The sequence below is a fragment of the Corythoichthys intestinalis genome, chromosome 4, assembly GCF_030265065.1.
Source record: "Corythoichthys intestinalis isolate RoL2023-P3 chromosome 4, ASM3026506v1, whole genome shotgun sequence".
Classification (NCBI taxonomy): domain Eukaryota; kingdom Metazoa; phylum Chordata; class Actinopteri; order Syngnathiformes; family Syngnathidae; genus Corythoichthys; species Corythoichthys intestinalis.
In genome coordinates, this window is record NC_080398.1 from 7091705 (window position 1) to 7117678 (window position 25974).

The 25974-nt window shown below is 38.3% G+C and overlaps 1 protein-coding gene and 1 long non-coding RNA gene across 3 annotated transcripts in view; one reads left to right on the forward strand and one right to left on the reverse strand.

Moving 5' to 3' along the window:
- Positions 1–2698, reverse strand: part of LOC130914247 (uncharacterized) — a 34629-nt gene extending 31931 nt beyond the window's left edge. For both annotated transcript variants that reach the window (XR_009062861.1, XR_009062860.1), the window contains exon 1: positions 2554–2698. This is a non-coding gene — a long non-coding RNA (uncharacterized LOC130914247). The remainder of the gene's footprint in view (positions 1–2553) is intronic.
- On the forward strand, positions 2216–25974 carry il21r.1 (interleukin 21 receptor, tandem duplicate 1). Its single transcript, XM_057833243.1, has 10 exons — positions 2216–2277; positions 3894–4271; positions 6075–6160; positions 8173–8281; positions 8340–8515; positions 9833–9963; positions 10034–10226; positions 14305–14383; positions 16278–16371; positions 21871–25974. Exons 2-10 carry the CDS (start codon positions 4051–4053, stop codon positions 22333–22335), a joined length of 1554 nt encoding a protein of 517 aa, XP_057689226.1. The 5' UTR covers positions 2216–2277; positions 3894–4050; the 3' UTR covers positions 22336–25974.

Sequence of the window (25974 nt, forward strand, 5' to 3'; positions counted from 1 at the left end):
ATGGTCTATTGTTTTTAGTTGTGATTTCTTAAAAGGTATTTTTAAAAGTAAACATTTATTGCGTTTAAATGGGTGTACTTGATCTATTAATATATACTGTATTCTCACTGTGTTACTGTAAATTGGTTAAAAGGGGACGGGACTTGATAAGCATATGCTTCTCTCGTCAGCCCTTGTCTTTTCTTCGTTTTTTTCGGGTTGCTCATATCACATCTTGCAACTGTCAATGATACCGATGATGATGACAATAAATAAAAATAAACGCTCAAAAAAAATTTTTTTTTTTGGGGGGGGTGCAATAATATCGCATATCGCAATAATTTATGAGATAATTTATCGCCCACTAAAATTTGTTATCGCGACAGGCCTAAATACAGTACTTATGTACTGTATGTTGAATGTATATATCCGTCTTGTGTCTTATCTTTCCATTCCAACAATAATTTACAGAAAAATTTGGCATATTTTATTGAAGGTTTGAATTGCAATTACGATTAATTAATTTTTAAGCTGTAATTAACTCGATTAAAAATTTTAATCATTTGACAGCCCTAAAAAAAGTTGTCTGATACTTTAAGAGGACGCTCCCTGTTAGCAATAGTCTGATGCGAACGTGAATGCTATGCTTACGGTACGCGTTACATTTAGTGTGTGATGATCACTAAGCACAGAGAGTTTAAGAGGACGCTCGCTGTTGGCAATACCTAATGCTAATGTGACTGCTATGCTAACGCAACAAGTTACATTTAGTGTATGATGATCACTCCGTACAGAGTTTAAGAGGATGCTTGCCGTTAGCAATAGCCTGATGCTAACACGAACGTGAATGCTATGCTAACGCTATGACTTACATTTAGTGTGTGATGATTACTCAGCACAGACTTTGAGGACGCTCACCATTAGCAATAGCCTAATACTAATGCAAAGGTGAATGCTATGCTAATGCTATGAGTTACATTTAGTGTGTGATGATCACTCGGCAACATTGCATATTCTCTCTTCTTGCCAAGAAAAGAAGACAAATCTTAGCATGTGTATCTCAAAACAGGCAATGGGAAGACTGGAGAGGACACTAGCGGGTGAATTGGGGGGGTGCAGCACGTCACATGAATGACACAACCAGACACACATTGTGAATATTTGACAAAAACGCATTTTCGTCTCGTTCTTGTCTCGTCAGACGAAAACATGCATTTGTGTCGTTATGTTTTAGTCTCCCAAGACACCTTTTTAGCTTGTTATCGTCTCGTCATCATCATGAAAAAATTGTCTGTTCACGAAATATTTTCATTTCACGAAAACAACACTGCTGCTGAAACAGAATAGGGACTTAAGTATTTTATTGACTTTTTTTTAACTGTTAACTTGATATTGAAATCGTACTTTATTTAAGCCTGAGAGGATTTTTGTACAATTTTTGTAACTAATGTACGAAACATTAAAAGCATCTAATAGCTGAGGGGTTGGGGCTGAGGGGGTGTACATGAATAATCAATTTATAATCGAATCGTAGCCTCTGAATCGTAATTGAATCGTTAAGATTCCCACCTCTATTTACGGGTCATTTCCTGTTGATCTTGGGTTACTGAACAGGAAGTGATCCATAAATGCTCCAAAATTGACAGGTGGTAACCTGAAAATAATCCCAAAATAAATAGGAAGTGGCCAGAGGTGGGCTTTAAATACGCTAAAATAAACACGAGGTGGTCCATGTTCATTCACCTCCACTCGGTCAAAATAAATTGGACGTCTAGTGCTGTCCATGGCAGCCACTGAGTCCATTTTGGAGCATTTCAAGGCATTTGGTGGTGATTTTCGGTCAGTTTAGGGCATTTCTGGTTCATTTCACCATTGATTTGGAGGCATATACAGGTCATTTGCTGTTGAGTTTGGGTTAATGAACAGGAAGTGACCGAGGAATGTCCCTAAGTAAATAGGAAGTGATTTAACCTTCATAAGTCAGGTTTATTGTCATCTTCTTCATATGCACATACATACAAAGAAAACGAAATTGCGTTTCTCTCTATATCCCTATGAAAGATATCACAGAAATAATACATTTCCAAACAAATGATTCATGTAGGTGGTAAAATGGACCAAACAAAATCCTATTAATTTTTTTACCTGATTTATGTCGGTTTTAATTTGTTATTGTTTCAAAACTAACTAACTTTCACTTTACGGCACGTCGTAATGGAGCAGAAGTGAATATTCGGTTTGATGTTGCCTGTTTTTGTCACTTTTTCGTTACTCCAAGTGGACTCATTGCCTTTCACGGTAAGCCACGTATCTTTATTTAATCATTTATTTACTTATTTATTTCCTACATTGTTTTGTAATGTTTATTCGTTTCAGAAATACGCCGGTATGGGTGCCGTGGTCTAGTTCCTGGTGACGTAGGACATTAGCATTTGGCGGGCAAAAGTTGCTAACAGCAAACGCGGCTTCATATTGATTCATACTTCCATGGTTATTCGGTTTATCGTTGTGTATAAAACTATAAACATACGTCAGCTTTTCCCCCCGAGTAAAAGTTAGTACAAAAGAGGTCACCTTAATTAACATGTCATACGTTGTTGTGACCGGTGTCGTCTATTTCCTGGTAAGGTGCGACGTGAGCTTTGGCAGGCAACAGCGTGACTTCTTTCTGTTCTATTTCGAAAGTAAATTGAGGAAGAAGGTCTAAAAGTTGTTAAAACGGAAGACTCACCCGGTTGGGGGTTAATGGGGAACGTCATTGGAATGGCTCACTCAACAACGATGTGGCAGGGACATCTAGTGGCAGAAAATCTTGTATTACAACAGTACTCTATTCCAATTTGGCGTTTTTTTTTTGTTTTTTTTTAAATATTATAGTCTCATGCAATTTGTTACCTGGAAACATCCGATGCCAATATGGTCATAAAACGAACACCTGGGCCTCCTTTTTTTATTAGTAAATGTACGAAAACAGTTTTAAATGCATGCCTTTCCCACACTCTTCAAATCATGTAAAATACTATTGGCACGAGTTAAACATTGAAATGGGGGATTTTACACCTCCAGACACGGTGGAAGTCCCTTTTAAACAAGTGGGTAATGATGCGTTACCTGTACTCTGTTAAATTTACTTGAGTCACATTTTTGAAAAAAAGGAATTCTAAGAGTAGTTTTATGAAAAATACTATTGGCACGAGTTAAACATTGAAATGGGGGATTTTACACCTCCAGACACAGTGGAAGTCCCTTTTAAACAAGTGGGTAATGATGCGTTACCTGTACTCTGTTAAATTTACTTGAGTCACATTTTTGAAAAAAAGGAATTCTAAGAGTAGTTTTATGAAGCCATACTTCTTACTTGAGTAGATTTGTGAAGAAGAAACGCAACTCTTGCGCCGCTGCTTTGGGCTACACTAGTCGTTACATTTTTCTAGGGCTGCAGATATCGATTATTGTAGTAGTCGATTAATCTATCAACTAGTTCGAATAATCGCGTCATCAGATTAGGAACAATTAATGCGTTACAGGATGAATTTTACGAGATGTAAAACAAAGGCTTGCTAATATTGCATTTAATACTCTTTTGAAAGTGCAAATACAAAATAAAATTCCACTTTTTGCACTTTTATTTAAAAATGAATTAAAATACTGGATCTTATCCTCAACCAATATTTTTAAAAAATAATAATAAATGAGGTTCTAACAAAAGAACAATTGGCTAACTTGCATAGCGAACGTCCGCTAGCTTAAATGCTATAAAATAATAACTTTTTTTTTTTTTTTTTGCAGTGCTCTTAACAAATCGTTCCAACACATAATCCCACAAAAATGGCTAAATATACCGATAAACAAATTACGAAAGCATAAGAAAACATTAGCTCAAACAAAAACTTAACTTATGTCGGTCTTAACAGGGAGCAGCTGGATCTCCGGACCCTTTCACGTCTGTCGCATGTTCTCAGGTTGAACCTGCTTTCATCGGTGAAGAGCAAAGAGCCAGTGGCATAGTTGCAAATTCTGGTGGTCTATGGCTCTACAGTGATTGGCAGTGAGCACACGGCTCTCTACAGGATGTCAGGCTCTCAGACCATCCTCATGGAGCCCTTTTCTGATTGTTTGGTCAGGAACATTCACACCGGTGGCCTGCTGGAGGTCATTTTGCAGGGCTCTGGCAGTCTCCTGGAATCTCCTACAGGACGACAGGTTGGTCCTCAGACTGTCCAGGAACTCAATGATGTGCTGGTCCAGATCTGGGTGGATATCCCTCAGGAGAACATCCGACACCTCATCAGGTGCATGCCCAGGCGTCGCGGGGAGGTAGTACAAGCACGCAGAGGCCAAACACACTACTAAGCTTAATTTTGATTTGTTTAAAGGACATTCCATCAAAGTTGGATCACCCTGTAGTGTGTTTTTCCACTTTCATTTTGAGTATAAAACTAAATACGGACCTCCATGGGTTGATTCATTTAATTTCCATGGATAATTTTTGTCTGACTTTATTGTCAGCACGTTCAACTATGGAAAAAACAAAGTATTTAATAAAAATATTTGATTCATTCAGATCTACAACATGTTATGTTAGTGTTCCCTTTATCTTTTTTGAGCAGTAAATATTAAATGTAATGGTTCACTTACCGTATTTTTCGGACTATAAGTCGCACCCGAGTATAAGTCGCACCAGCCATAAAATGCCCAACGAAGAGGAAAAAAACATATATAAGTCACACCGGAGTATAAGTCGCATTTTGGAGGCAAATTTACTTGATAAAATCCAACACATAGAACAGATATGTCATCTTGAAAGGCAATTTAAAATAAAAATACAATAGAGAACAACATGCTGAATAAGTGTACAGTGTGATGTTACATGATGCATGAACAAAGAAATGCAAACGTGAGTTATTCAGAAAACTCTAGCATAAAGAACATGCTAACAAGTTTAACAAACCATCAGTGTCACTCCAAAACACCCAAAAAACATGTGAAATGACATAATAATGTGTTAATAATTTCACGCATAAGTCGCTCCAGAGTATAAATCGCACCCCCAGCCAAACTATGAAAAAAAACTGTGACTTATAGGCCGAAAAATACGGTACTAATTTTTCCCCCTTTTGTCATTGTTTGCATACTATCCTCATTAAAATATGAAAACCTATAAATGTTGGGGTGGTTTGAATTAAAGCAGACTCTTTTTTTCATTGGTGTGATTTTGACAAAGATTAGATCTGATGGTGATTTTATGCAGAAATGTGAGAAATTCCAAAGGGTTCAGGTAGTTTTTCATACCACTGTACATAAAGTGCGTAGCTGTTTACCCTATGGAATTATACAATTTTTTTCCCATAGTACCAGTACGACTTTAATCTCGTATAGTCCTTTTTTTATCTTCTGCTTTATTTGGCCCTGATCCTCTGTCGTCAGTCACTGACATTGTGGTGAGGAATATATATCACATTGTAAGCAAATACTCGTTACTTTGGTATTTTTTTTCACAGAATACTCAATTTTTTGGATGACTGCTTTTATTTTATTTTGAAGTAACGCTACTCTTGAATACTACTCTACTTTTAAAGTAGTTTCACTCTCCAAAAGGGTCTTTTTGTTATCAATCGGCTCATTTCAATTCTGAAACCGCTTAAGTTTTGTTTTGAGTCATAGGGCAAAATTTACATTACATGACATTCACGAGCCTGTCAGGTGCTTTTCATCAAGTGCTTATCTTCTCCTTTGAGTTTGGAAGGTCTTGTTTAGAAATAATAACATCATTTAAACCAAATAAAAGGATGTTTTAAGTCTAATTATTGCTTTGGCGGTGAGGAAGTGGTGTCACATGTGACCACATTTGACATCATACATTTTGACGGATCCGCTCGCGTTCACAAGCTTTTTTTTTTTTTTTTATGTCTTTAACCTCCAAAATACGGAAGGTGAGACTTTTCCTTTGTCGAAAGACTTTTAATGTCTGTTTTAAAAATGTGAGGAGAATTGTGTTTGTCTGCTAGATGAGTTTCTAACGCTTCTTAAGAAATGTTTTGATAGTGATGTACGGTCATTTCCAAATGATCTTTTAAAACATTCTTTTGTTTTAGCGGCTGTGCGTCCCACTTTTTCCGAAGCCGTTCGATGGCGGCCGTCGTATGGATGCTGTGGAGCCTGGCGCTGTATAGTCAAAGCGGTATGTCATTAATGCATATAGTATTTTTTTCCTATGCAGTTTTTGGTTGTATTTTTTAATGTTATTCTCTTGTCCAATTTTCTTGATTTTTTTTCTTTTTTTTTTCTTTTTTTTTTTAATAAGAAAAGAAACACGAAAAAGTGAGCTTTCGTTTTTATAAGTTTATTATGAATTGATTTAATTTTCCAAATAATACTTTGAATTTTCAAAATTGTTCATTTTTTGATTATTTTTAAAAGCTATTCAATTTTTTTTTAAACTGATGTATCAAAAACGCCATCGAGTATTTTTAGAGCCTCATAAATGTAAATATTTAAATTATGTAAACTTATTTTGTTTTTGTTTTTTTATATGGAAAAAACTGAAACAATGAAAATTTAAGTATTTTTTAAAATTGTATTTATTTTTATTTTTTTTTTAAAGAAAGTAGAAAAATATATATTACCGCAATATGTATTTAATAATAGTAATAAGTATTTTTCAAAATTATATATATTTTTTTAAAGTAGAAAAATACAGAATTACTTTCCAAATTTTTTTAAAGAACTTTCTTAACTTTTTTAAAGAATTTTCATTGATGTAGTATCTAAAAAGTGAATATTTTTTATTACAATAATATAATATTATAATAATTTTTAATTAATTTTAAAATTATTTAATTTTTTAAAATGGTATTTTTATATTTTTATTATAACACAACGTTTGAAAATATGTATATATATTTCTTATTTTTTTGCAAAGCGCATTTAATTCTGGGTTTTTCATTGATGTAGTGTTTAAAATGGTTATTAGTTGTTGTTTTTTGCCTCTTAAAAGTAAATGTAATTTTCTCTTTTTTTTTTTTTATTGAGATATAAATAATATGAACAGTCAGGTCCTTTTTTATGAATGTATTTTTATTTATTGTTTTCAAATACTACATAAATATATATATAACTTTTTTTTAGAAATATCAATTTTATTTTTTTTAAATTAATGTTTTTAATTGTATTATCAAAAACTATCGACTATTTTTTTTATTATTGATACGGAGTGTAATTTTTATCAATATATTCATGTTAAAAAGAAATTAAATAAGTGTAGAAACAATAAAAAGTTTTTTTTATTAATTTATTTTATTTGATTTAAAAAACTATTTTAAATTATTTATTTAACAATTTTTAAAAATATATATATAAACTATATAAAAATATACATAAATATAAAAAAGGATATATTTCGAATAAAATATTTATGTATTCTAGTGGTGCAACAAATAATGGATTAACTCGAGTAATTCGATTAGGAAAAAACGCGAATCAATTTTGCTGCCTCAAGTATGCGTTTAATTAAGAGAGGCGTAGTATTGGTTTGTTGTGGAAGTGTTTGCATGTAGTTTTATTGATTTAGGTGGATACACTGCCCTCTAGTGGCAACAGTGAATATGCCATAACTCATTTAACATGGCTGAATCCAGCTGGTCCATGTTTAGACAAGCATAAGTTAAGTTTTTGTTTGAGCTAATATGTTTTTTATGCATTCATAATTTAGTTTATAGGTATATTTAGACATTTTTTGTGGGAATATGTGTTTAAATGATTTGTTGTTAAAGTTAGCATTTTATAGCATTTAAGCTAGCTGGCTTTTGCTATACAAGTTAGCCAATTGTTCTTTTGTTGTACAGTATTTAGATCCTCACTCGGGAATTTTATTTTGTATTCGCATTTAATGATATTTTGAAAGTGCAATCTTGGCAAGCCGATGTTTTACATCTCCTAAAATTCATTCTGCAACGCATTAAATGTTCCTAATCAGATGACTCTATTACTCAAACTAGCTAATTGATGGATTAATCGACTACCCAAATAATTGATAGCTCCCGCCTGCAGCCCTAAACCGTATATTCCTTTTTAAATTCATTGAAGTTCAGGTTTTTTTTATTATTGATGTGGTATCATACACAGTATTGACACCGATTGGAAACCTTTAGTGTTGTGATAACAGTACATAGCCGCTTGTCTCTGCATCTGCAGTGGATTCCTCCATTTGCAACGTCACCTGCTTCACTGACTACAAAATCCTGGTTAACTGCTCGTGCGCTGGCGTTCCTGCGCGCCAGCTACGTCTCCGCGTCAACTGCAGGTATTCCCCAAACAAAATCCCGACCCGTCAGGGTGTGTCATATTTCGCCATTCGGCAGTGACGGTGAGCTCACCGCGGCCGACGGTTGCCATGTGACGCCTCCCCGCTCTTGGTGCGTCACCTACCCGGCGGCGCTTTACGACATCGCCGCCGTAGGGACCGAGTGCACGACGGCGGTCGGGACGCAGGAAGGCCCCGATAGCGAGTTTTCCAGCTGGGCGCTCTACGACGCGGGTAAGCTTGATTATGAAATAGCAGTGGGAACACCTGGGTAGGTCACGATACAGACTCGAATCGGGCTTTGGTCTCGGTGATCGCGAATGTAAATGTTCGGTGTTAGCGGCTGTTGTTCACTTACCGACATCACCGTCCACAGCCAACTCTCGCCCTAATTCTCTGGCTTCTTGTCCCCATTTTAATTTATATCAAATCTTTTTTTATTGGTTTTATCATAGTAACAACAATATACAAATACACACAAACAATATGAGCGACATCCACAAGTACATAGATATGGAAACAGTATTTGGTGCTCACATTCAATGACGAGGGGCGGGAGGTAGACGAAACACAAATACATAGTCTGGGATACACAAGATGGCTACTTAGTTTGACGTTTCAGAGTCCCAATGACTCAAAGGGGACAAATCGTCTATGTAGATAGGTAGAGCTGGACATCACCTTACAGCATATTTTACGAGAGGGATACAAGTTCAGCATTGTTTACAAGACAATATATGGAAATCAGACGAAATTGCAGACGGGTAAAGGGGGGGGTAGGCTGTAGCAGCTTCGTTAGTAATAGGGAGCTATGTTTTAAATCGGGTCTCAAAAAAGGATAAAAATGATTGCCATGTTTTTGTGTATCTGGAGAGAGCCGTTCACAACATGTCTTAGGTGTTCCAGTTTTAAATTGGACATAACTTCTTCCATCTGGCGCTTAAAAGAAGGAGGCTCAGTTTTTTTCCAATTCCAAGCAATCGTCAAGCCAAGTTTTAGGTGGCAATTACTTTGTAATCGCTGTATTAATATTTGACATAATACAAAACAAGATGTTTACTCACTTCTTCGTAAGTCCAATGGTCCCACAGTAGTAGGGCTTGTTTTGGCCAATATCCACGGTGAATGGGAGCCTTTTGAAACTCCAAAAAGGCGCACACGCCTCTCCCTCATAAAGCAAGATTTTTCTGCAGCCGTTTGGCTGGCGTGATGCGAAAAATAAACGTATTAATCCGCAAAATCAGCTGAATCGTTAGTCCTCATACACAACAGTAAGGCTGTTTAGTGAAGAGGACGCCTTCACCCGTACACGTCACAGCGCCCTCCTTCTCAATGCAAGACCGAAGCCGGGAGTCAATCATTTTCATGGCGCGGGATTCAAAAAACTAAATCAATATAGCGATCACTTCCACACACATCCAAGCGGTCCATATCATTCAGGAGCATAAAATACCGCGTGTATTATGAAATAAACATGCTTTTTTTGTGTCACATGCGCTTTAAATGTCAACTTTTGAATAGCTGAGAATGAGCGACATGCATGAATTGCAGTGAAACCTCCGCCGCCTTACAACGTCCGAGTGACCGGCTCCTCCGACGACTCTTACAACATCACGTGGGAGCACGACGACGCCGAGTACGGCTGCCTGCAGTACAGCCTGCGAATCCGAGGTCCTTCGCTGGTAAGATCGCCGCCGGTTAAGACGCCACCGACCCGTCCGTTGCTCCTTGTTTTACCTTCTCCTTCATCAGAACCCGGCACGCTCCTTTCCGGTGGACGCGACGTTCCTGACGGTGAGGCGCGAATCGCTGCCGCCTCAAGCCGAATTTCGCGCAGACGTACGGGGAAAGTTGTGTCCCGATAACCCGGCGCAAGGCCCTTGGAGCGAGTGGAGCTCCTCCGTCAATTGGACCCCCGCGTCCATAAAATCTGCTGACATTCCAGGTATGAAAAAATAAGAAAAGCCATGTTGCTATGCAGTTTCCAAGAAGCAAAAAAAATCACTGTAGTTAAAGTTATTATTAGTTGAGCCATTTAATAACAAATATTTGACTAGAAAATTAAATCATTATCATTTTACTCAAAACTCTCAAAAATGGGCCGGACAAAAGTATTGGCACCCTATGCCTAATACAGTACTTGGTAGCACAACATTTACTGTAGACAAAATAACTGCGAACAACTGCTTCGGGTATCCATCAATGAGTTTCTTACAATGCTCGACCGTTCTTCTTTGGCCAACTGCTCCAGGTCTCTGAGATTTGAAGGGTGCCGTTTTCAGATCTCTCCACAGGTTTTCTATGGGATTCAGGTCTGGCCACTTTAGAAGTTTCCAGTGTTTTCCCTCAAACCATTTTCTAGTGCATTTTGGAGTGTGTTTTGGGTCATTGTCCTGCTGGAAGACCCATGACCTCTGAGGGAGACCCAGCTTTCTCACACTGGGCCCTACATTATGCTGCAAAATTTCTTGGTAGTCTTCAGACTTGATAATGCCATGCACACGGTCAAGCAGTCCAGTGCCAGAGGTAGCAAAGCAACCCCAAAATATCAGGGAACGTTCGCCATGTTTGACTGTGGCGACCGTGTTCTTTTCCCTGTAAACTCTGTTGATGCTTTTTCCCCAAAAAGCTCTACTTTTGTCTCATCTGACCAGAGAACATTCTTCCAAAACGCTTTCTCAGGTAAGTTTTGGCAAACTCCAGCCTGGCATACTTATGTCCCTGGGTCAGAAGTTGGGTCTTCCTGGGTATCCTACCATAGAGTCCCTTTTCATTCAGACGCCAACGGATAGTACAGGTTGACACTGTTGTATTCTCAAACTGCTGGACAGCTTGAACTTGTTTGGATGTTGGTCAAGGTTCTTTATCAACTGTCAAGTTCAAAAATAGACCCTTAGGTAGACATTTGTAAAATTACCCAAAAATAAGGAGAGAAGACACTAGAGGTGTGCAAAATTTCCGATTCTTAGATTATTCGCGATTCGGCCGTGGAAGATTCGAGAACGATTCACAAACATCCAAATTCCGATTATTGAAATATGCCAAGTAAAGCGGAAGTACAACACACTCAGCGCGCCGCGCGGTTAATGAGAAACGGAGTGAGAGTAGCTAAACATCATGCTTCTCATTGCCCGGCCCCTCAGGTAATGCCAATGCTCAACTCACGGCTCTAGCTCAACTCATGCCACGAGATAAAAAAACACAACAACATACCTGACTGCTGCCGAAAAGCTGCTACAAAGTACATCCACATAATGTTACGGTAGATATCATTTATATAGGACTAGATGCAATATAGATTCGGTAGCGTTAGCAGCACACCTACAAAAAGCTAGATGCGGGCGTTAGTAAACGGCCGCCATCTTAAAGCAGTACACTTCCCTGCAAGGCTGTTGTAGCGAACCTTCCAAGCAAACCTAATCAACTTTTTATCTAAAATACTCCTAAATCAGTAAAATATTGACTTGAAACTATCTTTAGAATTGTTTTAAAACTTTCACATGTCGAAAGTAGACAAAAGGGAAATTATGGAATAACGGGAGCAATTTTAACAACTTTAACGGTTGATTCGCAACATTAAATTAATTGAATGTGGTTTAAAGCTGCTGATACAGAATGGGGACTGGAGTTTTTTATTTACTGTTATTTTTGTATATTTGTTTACTGCTATATGTTAACTTGATACTGAAATAGTAGTTTGGTTTAGGCTGAGAGTATTTTTGAACAATTTTGGAACTGATGTACAAAACATTTAAAAAAAAAAAAAAAAAAAAGGAGGGGGGTGCATCAATAATCGTTTTATAATCGAATCGGCGCCTCTGAATCGTAATCGAATCGTTAGGTGCCCAAAGATTTCCAGCTTTAGAAGACACTCAGTTTTCTTGGCCAAGGAGAGCAAGGAGGGACTAGACAGTGAAATGCTAGATTACGCTGTATAGTCACCAAAATTGATCTAAAACTAAACTCCTTACTCTTTCTTTTATTAGGGGCTTGTCTTAACACAGAAAGGTGCCGCCCTAAAGGGAGGGGGAAAGCAAGCTGGAGACACCCATGGGATTTTGGTTGGCTATGTGTGAGCATGTAGGTGGAACTAACTAAATACACGTGTGTAAGCGAAGGCACTTAGGTAAAGTGGTCAGAATGACCCAGACACTTCAGTTATGCAACGCTGCGGCCATGGAAGATGTCCTCGAATGGACGATGTCCTCGAAAGTCTAGACGAAAGTCTAGACGGAAGATGCTGAAGATGTCCTAGAAAGTCTAGTTAAGCAATGTTGCGGCCATGAAGCAAGGCAGTTGTCACCCCGACCCTCTTTAACACTTTGTGACACTTAAACATTATGCGACAGCCTAGTATAGCAAGCAATAATAATTTACTGGTTATATCAAATAAGGAAAAATATGGCAATATGTATTAGGTATGTATGAGCACAAGCAAATATTCAATCAATCAAGCAAATATTCAATCAACCCTCGATAATTAACTCAACATCAACCATGCGCACAATCTTTCGTTGAAATCTCTCGTCAATTTTTCTTTTCTGTCCACATCTAGCCACAGTGCCATGGGCTTAACACTTATTGATGAAACTGCGCACGGTAGACACAGGAACATTCAGGTGTTTGGAGATGGACTTATACCTTGAGATTGCCCATGTTTCCTCACAATTTTGCTTCTCAAGTCTTCAGTCAGTTCTTTGGTCTTCTTTCTTTTCTCCATGCTCAATGTGGTACGCAAAAGGACACAGGACAGAGGTTGAGTCAACTTTAATCCATTTTAACTGGCTGCACGTGTGATTCAGTTATTGCCACCACCTGTTATGTGCCACAGGTAAGTAGCAGGTGCTGTTAATTGCAAAAATTAGCAAAGCATCACATGATTTTTCAAAGGGTGCCAATACTTTTGTCCGGCCCATTTTAGGAGTTTTGTGTAAAATAATAATGATTTAATTTATTTTTCTATTCCCGTTTGTGTTTTTTCATTGCAAGCAAAATCAATTAAGATATTACTACCAAAGTTAAAAAATTTAAAAAGTTAAAAATTTAAAAAATAAGAGTAAATATTTAATACAATTTGTTTTACTAAAACACAAAAAAGTACAATTTAAAACATTAGAAATAAAAAGTTTTTTTTAATATTTTTCTATTTTTATGGTACTTTTTGTACCTTTGTATAATAAATGCCTTTTTTTCAACACAATATTTTTTTTAAAAAGTGGGGAAAAAAATATTTGAAAAGAAAAAAATAATTGAAATTTAGAAAAAAAATTAAAAGAAAAAATAAATATTTGAAATAAGTATATATTTTTGTTTATATTCAACATTTTTATAATTAAAAAAAATTTTTTTTTTGATATTATATAATATAATAGATTTCAAAAGTATATATGAACAACAAACAAGAATTCAAGAAAAAAACAAGATTCTTTTTTTAACAGAATTTTTTTTTTTTTACAATTTTTGACTAAAACACAAAAAAGCAACATTACCATTATTTAAACTTTAAAGACTTTTAAGAATAGTTAAATATTATTTTTTTTAATTTTTTATTAATTTTTATTCATTTAATATATATATTTTTTTAATATATGTATTTATCAACAATAATGAAGAAAACAATTATGATCTTTGTATTCTTTTTTTAATGGAGAAATAAATTAAAATTCTCTGATTTCTGTTCGTAATCAATGAAAGTAGATGATTATCATTCTAACAAAAGAAAATACAGCATTGGCAAACCATTTTATATATATACTATATATATATATTTTTTTTTTTTACATTTTCAATACTCCAGTAAATCATATTTACACTACATGAACAAATGAGTTCATGTATCGCAAAGATAATCCACAATTAATTGATATTAAAATATTGCGGCGACCCAAATGAAGTGTCACAGTCACCAGAACGCTAGACCCCAGCTCTAAACTTTTTCCCTGCCATTGACGACGATAGCCGTCCGATCCTTCAAAGGATCGGACGTCTATCGCCGTCAACGGCGGGAAATTTCTCAACTTTAGTGAGAGGATCCCGACTCCCCGCCCTCTTGGTTGTCCTCGTCACAGTTGCGGCGCTGCTGCTGGCCTGCTCTCGCAATCCGTAAGTACCCAAAAAGAAAATGCCCAAACGTTTTTTATTTTGGCGAATGTTCTCGTCAAGAGCGCCGTCGGCAAGCTTCCTGTACGCGACGGCGATATTCTCGTCGCTTCGCCGTCACGTAGCGTCACGTCCCGCGGGGCGCGAAACCGCACACAAATAAACGCACGCTTGACAGGAAGTGGTGTCCGCCGCACGTCTGCAAATGCAACACGCTGCTTTATTTCCACAACTTGAGAACGACAGAGGAAATCGAACAATAATAGAAAAGTAACAAAGCTTTGGAGAGCTGATATTGACATCATTTTATTCCCTGATATTGATGTATTTTTCGGACTATAAGTCGCTCTGGCGCCAGGGGCGGATCCACCAAGGTGGTATGGGGGGGGCAACTGCCACCCTAGTCGGACCAATGGGTGAAAAAAAAACAACCTTCATTTACCCCCATCAATTAAGTAGTGGTGTCAGTGGGAATCCTTGTAGCAATAATAATCAAAATAACAGGAAAAAAAAATGTCTCTAGTTATAATAGCCAATGGCAGAGCAACTACAAGTATGTTATGTTCCGTAAACTCGGAGCTGCAAGAACCAGCCATGCTGTGTTTTTGCCTTTCATATCCTAAATGTTTTTTTTCTTAACTAGAGGCAATATTTTCTCATTGAGGAGTAGCTTAACCTGAAAATTCTGTATATCGATAACTACGTAAGTAGAGGTACTACTGTACTACTATAATTAGTACAAATTATATTACTCCACATCAAATTCTATTTTAGATGTGGTTGTTTTTTTGTGACGATATCATCGATTTTTGTTGAAGGAATCTGACCTTTTAGCCAGATTGCCGGATTCACACCACCCGGACCGCTGGAACCGCGCTAGCGCAATTCCAACGACCCGAGCAGACAGAACCCTGACTTCCCGGACAAAAGGCCAAACCCCATGTACGGACTCCATTTTAAAAGCTGGGAAAAGGCTTTGAAACACAAGTTGACAATTTATTCAGGTCGACAGCGATCAAACGGCAAGGCAAAACAGCAGCAGACCCAGACGCGGAGGCAGACTGGTTACAGGTTCGCCATATCACAAGTCAACAAAAGATTCTCGGAAAAATGACAATGATTAGTTAAGAATTCAGTCTTTTAAAGGCTCTGGTGAGGCGGGCCGTGGTCCGGAAGAAGTGTGTGTTTGCCCGTTGTTTAAGATAATCTTCTATCGCAGTTTGGACTGTTGAGTTCGTGCGTCACAGTTGCTGTGTCACCATTACTGGGGCAACCGCAGTAGGAGAATTTGCCCGCCTCAGTGTCAAAGGGGCGCTTGGAGTCTTATCAGTCGGTGTATCAGTTGGATACTGGGCATTCTCCGGTGTTCCTTGTGTTGGGACAGGACGCCCCGCCATTTGTTCCGGACTGTCCTAAAGAGCTGATTGTGGGATTTGGTGTTGCAAACGTGGGCTCGTAGATGTCTTGCCTATTACCTGATGGTCAGCGTCCATCTTGCTCAGTCAGCTGTATGATGCATGCGTTGGGCTTGCGTGGTCAGAAGGTGTCATGTATCTCTTATGCCCTATGTCAAATATATTCTGCTTGTTTTCCTTAACCTATGATATAAATGTTATTTATTTGTTTTAGAGTAATACAAACAGTCCAACAGTAAATGCGAGAAAAGATACTGTTCCCTGATTGATTATATTAAGTGTGTTAGAGTAATACAAACAGTTGAACGGTAAATACGAGAAAAGATACTATTTCCTTCATTGTAATGTAAGATGCAAGCATTCGTTGTTATTGCCATATTAAAATGACAACAAACATGAGAGTTCCTTTTTGAAAAAAAATTTTTTTTTTTAAATGTTGTCGTGCACAATTGTCCTGAAGTCACTTTTGGAATTGTTGCCAGGTTGTTGCTGAAAAGAATCCGAATGAGCACGTACGTATCCAGGCCGCACGACTTCTTCAAGCCGCTCTACCTCAACTACGGAGGCGACTTTAAGGTGACTCTTTGTCCTTTCCTTTACGGTACAAAGGGGGAACTTTTTCACAGCTTGCCTGCCTGCCTGGGAATTTCCCTTTAGGGGTCTGCATGATGGCCCCTCACACGCCTCGCCCTTTTTTTCTTTTCACACGTTCATATTTAGATTGTTTCCACAATGACAACAAATGTGACAAAGTCTAAGAATCTGCTATTTACACAGTGGCAGCCATTAACGGCGCTAAACGTCCAAGTCATCTGGAGTGGGAGGGCGGGCAACAAATGAACATGACTAAACCCTCCAACTTCAAACTTATTGGACATCTACTATTGATAAACTCATTTCAATTCACGCAGAAGCAGGAAAAGCACTTTCGTCGTCATTAGCGAAATGGCCTCAGGGCGGCCATGTTGGTAGGGGCGATCTTCCCTTCAAAGGCAACACATTGACATTAAACTCAAGTCATAACAAACTTATTTCTTTGAAAGATTATCTGATCAATATCAAATATTTACTCAGTGGCTGCCATTGACGGCGCTAGACGTCCAATTAGTTGGCAGCAAACGAACAAATGTTTAACCCTCGCACTTCTAATGGATTTTACGTCTACTGGTGATTAATTCATTTAAATGGCGTACCGCTAGCAACACGTCACTTCCGCTCATTAATATTCATGACATTAGCTACTGTTGCTAAGTAGGGACAAGCCACCGGTTGTACCTAATAGGAAATGAATGGAAATCGTGTACGAAGGAGATGTTTACAGAGCTAAAACTACCAATTCTCTCCGAAAATGATGTACCTGGTGCCAAATTGACTGGCAAAGATGTGGAAGAACATAAAAATGTTCAGTTAAAGAGATGGCTTGAGTGTCAAAGGCTGAAAAAGACGAAAAAAACGAGCCGACCTAAGCATAGCCTTAGCTTTTTTATCGACGCGACTGACAATGACATTCTCCTGTTTCAACAAGCTATCCTTTACCATCAGCCCTGTCTTTCTTATATACGTATCCTCTGGTTGTCCTTCGTCTCTTACCGTTCTTAGGGGTAATTTAGTTAGCTTTGTGTAGCGATCGCAAATGCTACTCTGTTACACCCAACGAACACTTTTAATTTAAATATATATATATATATATATAAAACAGAAACGGTAACAGTGGCAGTCAGATACCATTTTAATTCTTTTCAGGTCATTCGGTCATTCATTGTCAGACAGAAGCAGTGCAGCACAACGTTACGCGAAAAGAATAAGTTAAAAATATAAAAATGGCTTACCTCTTTGTCCTCTGAAAGACCATGCCAACCCAACAAAATGTTTACTTCATATGAAATGTGAATGGAGTCTCCGAGGTGGTGTTAAAGTTCGCGCAAGTTGATTTGGTCTTCACATTTTTTTTGGTTTCCGGAAACGTATGAAGAAAACATCCTTCATGTCTCGTAATGTCTAGAGTCATTTCTACAAGTTCCAAAAAAAGCAATGAGTGATCGGCATGTTCGTTTTTGAAAGATTACCGGCGAAAAGTAGCACAAAATACGTTGTTTCTATGCGAGGCCGGTGTTGTGCCGAAAAATAGCCGCCCCACGTGAAATGTCCCACCTGACGGGAACGCTTATATATAACGCTTTATTGGGCGCTTATTTTATTTCTTTAATTTTATTTATTTATTTTATTATTGAGCACCCACACGTCACCCGTACTAACAGCTTTTTCTTACCAATCGATGGACATGGAAATGATTTTCTTGTACTGTGAATATGTATTATTTTTCTCTGCTTGAGCTAATAAATGTCATACCTGTGTGATTGTCATTGTGATATGGTCGTGAAAACCTGTAAACTAATACATTTCTGTTCAAAGATGGTTATGTGGCCCAGTCCACGATTTGTTACTAAAATACAGTACTAGTATTTTCCGTAATCTATTTATTTAAAACTGATTTAACAGTCGTAAATCCATTACTGTAATGCGTCCATGAAAACATTTGATGTTTTCACCTCAATAAAGCGTTATATATAAGCGTTCCCGTCAGGGTGGACATTTAGCGGGGGGGGGGGGGGGGGGGGGACATTTTTTCGGCACAACACCGGGGTCTATAATGTCCCACTTCGGCTTTCCGCTTTACGATGCGACATCACGGTCTAAAAATAGCATGCGTGCGGTACGCCATTAGTTGGCAGCAAAGGAACAAATGTTTAACCCTCCCACTTCTAATGGATTTTAAGTCTACTGGTGATGAATTCATTTAAATTCACGGCAGAAGCATGAAAAAAAAAAAAGTTTCCTTGGCGGCCATGTTGGTTGGGGCAGGCAACATTCCCATCAAAGTTAGTGCATTGACATTAAAATCAACTCATAACTATTTTATTTCTCAACCAATTTTGAAAAGATTATTTTATCAACAAAAAAAGCATCTGCTGTTTACTTATTGGCTGCCATTGACAGCGATAGCCGTCCAGCTGGACGTGTACTAGTGATTAATTTCATAATACATGGACAAAAGGATTGGACACTACACGTTTGGACATCTATCATCTTGGGAAGGGTGACAAGCACTCCTTTTTTTTTTCTTTTTTTTTTTTTAAATAATAAGCGGCATGTGCAGCTGGCAGCCATCTTGGGTAGGGCGACCAGCAGTTGGAAATAGATCTTGAAGTGCACATATCACACATCATCAGAAGATTATTTCTTAGTACTGCCCGATACCAATGACGTCATTTTAGTGCGTACCAATACGTATCGTTACAACTAGAGGTGCAATCACCAATCGACAACTAATCGATTAGCAAATTAATCAACAACTATTTTGATAACCATTTCATCGTTTAGGACCTTCTTCACCGTGTCTAAAATCTTGAAATTATAACATACTTATAACTTAATTGTAAATATTATCACATTTCTTCATTATATTTTTGTTAAGTCAAAGTAGCACATGAACAAAATCTGCTTTTGCTTTGGAAAACAATTCACATTTTCCAATTTTCAGACATCTTACTATATAAACTAGCTGCTTAACTCATTCACTCCCACCCATTTTCACCGGAGCAATCCCCTTCGCTCCCGGCCGTTTTACTGGATTTTGACTGATTTTGCAAGGCCCACAGAAAATTCTGTTTTATTGCTATATAAACATGGAACCCACCAAAAGCAAGATTAGACTCTCTTCTTTCAGCAGGAAAAAAAGTTTGTTGTAATCTCTTTCCATTCTTTAGAAATCAACATTAGAAAATAGCTTAGTTTGAGCAATTTTCCAATTTCTGATGAAAAAAAACAGAGAAATTGAGCTTTTTTTAAAAAGCATATATTTCAAACATAGCTTTGACTTTAACACAGCTATTTTTTGCTTTTGTGACATCCCAAACATCTGAATGTTTTCCTTCTACAAAATAACATAAACAACAAGACAAATAGAGCTTTTGATAGCAAAGTAACAATTTATTTACACATAACTAAACTATTGAACTGAGAGATGATGCCGTTGTGGCCGCGGCTGTACCGGCAGACGGGGTAAAATTTTCCCTCATCACCACCTGTCTTATCAAGACAGATTTTTTTTTTATCTTTCTTTTGTAGTGACCACTTCCTCATAATTCCTCAGAATTCACCTGGGGAACTTATGTGGGGCATGTGTCTTGTGTTTTACATCATTCTCCACATTTTTCTCACGCTTCTTACTTCTTTCAACTTCCGTTTCCTGACTATTTCTCTTCATTCATTTCCTTTCATGGTCCGATATGAGTTCTTACCAAATGTGCTACTGCCCTCCAGTGGCCAGTTTTATTGCTTTACAGTAAACTGAATTTTAAGTGTTGTGCTTTGGAGCAAAGTTGCATCAGAACCTAGAGATGTCTCTTGTGAAAAAATACATAAAAGACGAATAAATACGTTTTTGGGACATTGAAACAATTAAAAATGGAACGTATTTATACGTTTTTGGGAGCAAATGAGTTACTGAGGCTAATCGATTAAAATTGATTACTAAAATAGTTGCCAACAAATTTGATCATCCATTTTTGCCAGCAGGTATGAGCAGTCCCGTTTGTGTCCTGTGCGCGCACGTGCCAGTGATTAGACCAAGAGAGAGAGCGAGTTCACTGTTACACTTGGGTTGTGTTGCTGAATCAATAATATTACGAAATGTCAAGAGTTAGGTTGTCTTTTGTGTTCTAGATGTAGTGCGCCTCTGTCAGGGGTGAGTAAATGAAGCCAATCGCATTGTTTGTATCCTTTGTTGATGAGACGTTATTACTTTTCATGGAGGGCTAAGCTAGTTAGCCATGATGCTAATCAGTGTCCTAAGCGTTCGTTTGTATTGTGTTTTAGAGAAACAAATTAGCTCTCGAGTTATTGTTAGATAGTAAAGTTGATAGTAAATTTCTTTTTATAAAGAAACGACACATATAAACTAGGGCTGTCAAAATTATCGCGTTAACGGGCGGTAATTAATTTTTTAAATCAATCACGTTAAAATATTTGACGCAATTAACGCACATGCCTCGCTCAAACATTAACATGACAGCACAGTGAAATGTGTACTTGTTGTGTTTTTCGGAGTTTTGTTGCCCTCTGCTGGCGCTTGGGTGCGACTGATTTAATAGGCTTCAGCCCCCATGAGCATTGTGTAAGTAATTATTGGCATCAACAATGGCGGGCTACTATTTTATTTTTTGATTGAAAATTTTACAGATTGTATTAAAACGAAAACATTAAGAGGGTTTTTAAGGGGTTTTAATATAAAATGTCTATAACTTGTACTAACATTTATCTTTTAAGAACTACAAGTCTTTCTATCCATGGATCACTTTAACAGAATGTTAATAATGGTAATGCCATCTTGTTGATTTATTGTTATAATAAAGAAATACAGTCCTTATGTACCGTATGTTGAATGTATATATCCATCTTGTGTCTCATCTTTCCATTCCAACAATTATTTACAGAAAAATAGGGCATATTTTATAAATGGTTTGAATTGCGATTAATTACGATTAATTAATTTTTCAGCTGTAATTAACTCGATTAAAAATTTTAATCGTTTGACACCCCTAATATAAAGCCATTCATATCAAAGCTTAGAGTCTCAACACAAACTCCCATTCAAGCTGTAAATTGTCATACAAAAGAGTGTGCTTTGAAATTGGATTTTGTCTTCATTGTTGTGGGATAGGCTCCAGCACCTCCGCGACCCTCGTGAGGAATAAGCGGCATGGAAAATGAATGAATGAATGAATGAATGTTACTTACAACATACCTAATACAACATCAAGTTTAAACTGTGAGGGTAATTGAAAAAAATATTTATTCATTATTCATTTATCCGATTAATCGTTTAATTGATTGGTTGAATAATCAATTATAGAAATAATTATTAGTTGCAGCCCTAGTTGCAACACTTGTATGTATGAAAATATGCTTTAGGGTCCAAAAATACGGTATTTAGTTGTTGAATTTTGGCATTGTTGGTCCTGCATCAACTATCAAATGATCCTTTTGCATTGTCTTAATTAACATCCACGCCAGGAATGGGTGAAGCCCACGTTCAGCGAGCACGACTTGTTGCGAAACACCTCGCCGACAGATCCAACCGCCACCGTCGACAAGCCGATCTCCCAAGGGGACCACGACGATACACCGCGCCTTCTCCGCTGTCCCATCCTATCCATGGGAAAAGGCCACGTGTCCATCCACACGGTGACCGTGCAAGAAGATGACGACAACGGTCCCGATTTCGAGCCGCCGGCGGAAGAGGACGCCCTATCGGACGATGGGGAAGCGGAGAAATCCTGTCTGTCGGACGACGGCTACCCACGCCTAGACTTGGACACGGCGGATAGCGGTTTCGGGGAATGCGCCAGCCCAACCCAATCGAGCTCGGGACAACCGGCTGATTTCCTAGATGATGGGCTCATCTCGCGCTCCAACTACGTCAAGCAGTGGATTATGGGTAACGACGCCCAAGATGCTCTGACTTCAACACTTGAGTAGTTGGAGGCATCTCACAAATCTTTTTTTTTTCTTCTTTGATTAGTAGGTCTGATTTCTAATATTTTTTTCTAAAATAATTATTAGTGTTGCACCGATACCATTTTTTGGGCCCGATACTGATACAGATACCTGGCTGTGCAGTATCGGCCGATACCGATACCATTCCGATACCACTCTGTTTGCAAAAAAAAAATACATATAAATATATGTACGTATAAGGGATGCAACGATACAGTTAAGTCACGGTTCGGTAAGATTTTCGATACAATTGAATACATTTAATGCTGTGAAACAGATAATACAACTGTTATTATTATTATTATTTTTGCTAACAAGCAAAAATAACGGTGCCATCATATAAACAAGCATTTTAGTGCATAATATTTATGTGCTTACTTCTTACTGATCTGAAGAAATTTTGTATACAAGTGCTGAGAAAAATCTTTACTGTTTGTAAAGTGGGGCACTCTGTTGATTGCTGCAGCTTTCTTAGCAGCTATATTTACCAAAACATCCTATTTGAGGTCTGAGTCCATCTGCAACATGTACTGAAATAACAGTATTTGCAGCATTATCTATAGTCACTGGTATGGTTTGATTTGGCTTGCTTAACTTCCATTCAGTCATGGCAGTTTCTAATTCATCAATGTAGTATACGGACTACGTGTCACTCTGGGCTCACGCAGCTAATGGCATGGGGTCTAATGCAGTACATCTAGGTTGCTATTTGATGATATCTAGTGTGTGCGCGCGCGAGAGTTGGCATGGGATCTTACATAGTACATCTAGGTTGCTATCTGATGATATTTAGTGTGCGCGCTGTGCCGCTTGAGTGTTTTCTGGCCCCAGAAGTCACTTCTGCTCATTACTGCACAACACCAGCATATGACAATTGACTTTCATAAACAGGACGAGTTTGAAGTACGGCACTCTTAATTTGCCACTCATTGTTCATCATGAAACCATGAGTTTGCTTAGTCTCCCACGGTCTTAACGTCTCTGATCCTATCGGCGCTACAACAGCAAGTGTTAGCTTACGCGTGCTAATCGTTTGTGCATGCCATTTTAGATGACTAGCGTAACATCGCGAATATGCGTTGTAGTGAACATCCTTAATATTGAAGACGGAGGTGTTAATATCGTTTGGTCATTTCGAGACAAAGACATACAGATGTCATGCATCGGGATTTGGGAAATTAGCTCACGTGTGGAGGACAGTACATTTGCGTTCATGTGATGCCAGTAGATGGTATCGGCGCACTAAATGTTGGTACTCGTCGATACCGATACCACCAATTCGGGCCGGATCGGCGACCCCTGCAGATACTGGTATCGGTGCAACTTTAATAATTATTCACATGCCTTTTTGATACATGTTTTGTCACATTAATCAATTCCTTATTTGCTTTCCTGTTTTAAAGGGGAAATGTGAACTAAGGTTGGCCAACCATGTTTTTGAATAATATCAATGGCTAAACAATTATAAGCATATTTTCTTTTTTTTTTTTTTTTTTTTTTTTAACGCAACCCTTCCAGATTCTTTGTTTAACCCATAGCAACGCCCTTGACAACGAAAATGCTTTTCTTCGGCAATCTTCGGAAATCTTCGGAAATGACGTCACACCGGGAAGTGCGAGGGAAGTCCGCCATAGAACAGTATTGTTTGTTGCATTGCTTCTCGGTAAGATGCCACGGCGGTGTGTGGCGGTGTTTTGTTCTCACTCAAACGAAAAGTTGTATGAGTGGCCAAAGGATAGCAGGCCACGTAAATGGACATCTTTCGTTCGCACGAAGCGAATGAATTTCCCGCCATCATCGAGTACTGTTCTCTGCTGCAAACACTTCGAAGATGCCTGCTTCCTTAACCGGTCTGCTTATGATCAAGGATTTGCCAAAAACTAAGTGTGATTTTTAGATAGATGACTGATGACTTTGTCAAAGCAGAGCTGCCAACTGTTGTGGAATGTACAGTATAAGCTAGCGATGTTAGCCGAAAGCCAACTCGTGGCAATAGTCGTGGCATAGTTGTTGTTGTGTTCGCTAGTGTTACGGCCGAAGGGCGTAACATAAAACGAGCCACACAATTTCACAAGTGGCACAAATTTATTTACACAACAATCAAACTCGCAATGAATATGTACAAAATGTGGATGAAGCGCGGCTTCAGGGTAAGCCCAGGCCAAAACAACAAACAAAAGGAATCTACACTTGAACCCCACCCGCTAACTAAACCCTGATGATGAAAAAGAACAAAGAAAAGACAGCCACTAACCTAGCTTCTTACGCTAAACAAAACAGGAGAAAACTGGCTGAACAGAAATGGCGACTTACCCCTTCTTGCTTCAGTGCTATTATTTACAATGGTGAACAAAAACGATCCAATAACGAATAAACACAAAAGACCTCACCGAAAAAGCGGGCGTGTATCAGACCAGCGATCAAATGCAAACGAGCGTGAATGCCGAGTAAACAGCTGGCGAGGAGGACCGCGGCAGAATGCTGTCAAATGCGACCTCCCAGAGCGTTGACAGCGGCAGGTTTACACCGCCGGTGAGTTTGTGCACATTTATTTGTATTTGTATTATGTATTTCCACCTTCATGCTTCAAGCATTGCATTGCATTTGTACGGTTCGGCGTTTCTTTCACGGTGATCGCTTGATAGCCTTCTAGTTTTTGTTTCGCGAGAGCCGCTGACAGGTGACAGCGAGCGTGTTGGCATTGAGTCAGTCTCGCAGCGAATCTCCATTCCATGTCAGGTAGTCTAGGCACATTGTTTGCATCCTGATTAGCGTCTGGCTAATACATGTTAGGTCCAACATAAAATTCCAAGCTCCTCTTCTTCCTCCAACTCTTCAAAAACTTGGATCTCCTCCCTTGCGCTCGATCTATCGCTTATATCGCTGTTTGAATCATTGTTTGAAGGGCTTTGTATGGCGGCCGTATGGAGCGCTGCCATCGCTGTTCTCGGTGTGACGTATCACTTCCGGGTTCGTCCCCTTTCAGGCCGGAACTTCGGAAATGCGATTATTTTGTCAAATATACAACATATAAATTATTTTTTCATGCTTTATTTGTTGGACAATGTTTAACTACTTTAATTGTGACCCTATTTGGCATGTTATGAAATTACTTCACATTACAGCTTTAAAGCACCACATTGTAACTTTTCAGTTTTGGTCGATATTAGCGACACCGGTGGACAAAATCGGAAGTGTTTTGCCTTAAGGAAGACTGCTTTTCCCATGAGGGCCAGCGCACACTCGTACAGTGTAGTAAAATCATCAATCAATCAAAAATCAATCTCCTGGTTGCCTGTAGATTGATGAGACAACATTTCTGTTTCCAGCGACTGCGTGAAGGATGAACAGTACCGTAATTTGCGCACTATAAGCCGCTACCCACCAAATTTTGCACAAAAACGACATTTGTTCATAGATAAGCCTCACTGGAATATTAACCGCAGCTGTTCTCACTGCATTATGGGATATTTACACCAAAAGAAATTAACCACTGACACGTTATTTGAAAGCCGCATCATACAACTGTCATAAAACCAAATGAACCACCATGAAGCTTTGAACTAATTGGCTGCAAAGCTAAGCAATGCCTCAAGAGGCTTCATTTGGCCACCACTGCTC

What these genes read in the sequence shown, in the direction of transcription:
- il21r.1 (XM_057833243.1), top strand. Translation starts at nt 4,051, where the DNA reads ATGTCAGGCTCTCAGACCATCCTCATGGAGCCCTTTTCTGATTGTTTG. An exon ending in AACATCCGACACCTCATCAG is followed by an intron (nt 4,272 to 6,074) that starts GTGCATGCCCAG and finishes CTTTTGTTTTAG; the next exon opens with CGGCTGTGCGTCCCACTTTT. An exon ending in ACTACGGAGGCGACTTTAAG is followed by an intron (nt 16,372 to 21,870) that starts GTGACTCTTTGT and finishes CATCCACGCCAG; the next exon opens with GAATGGGTGAAGCCCACGTT.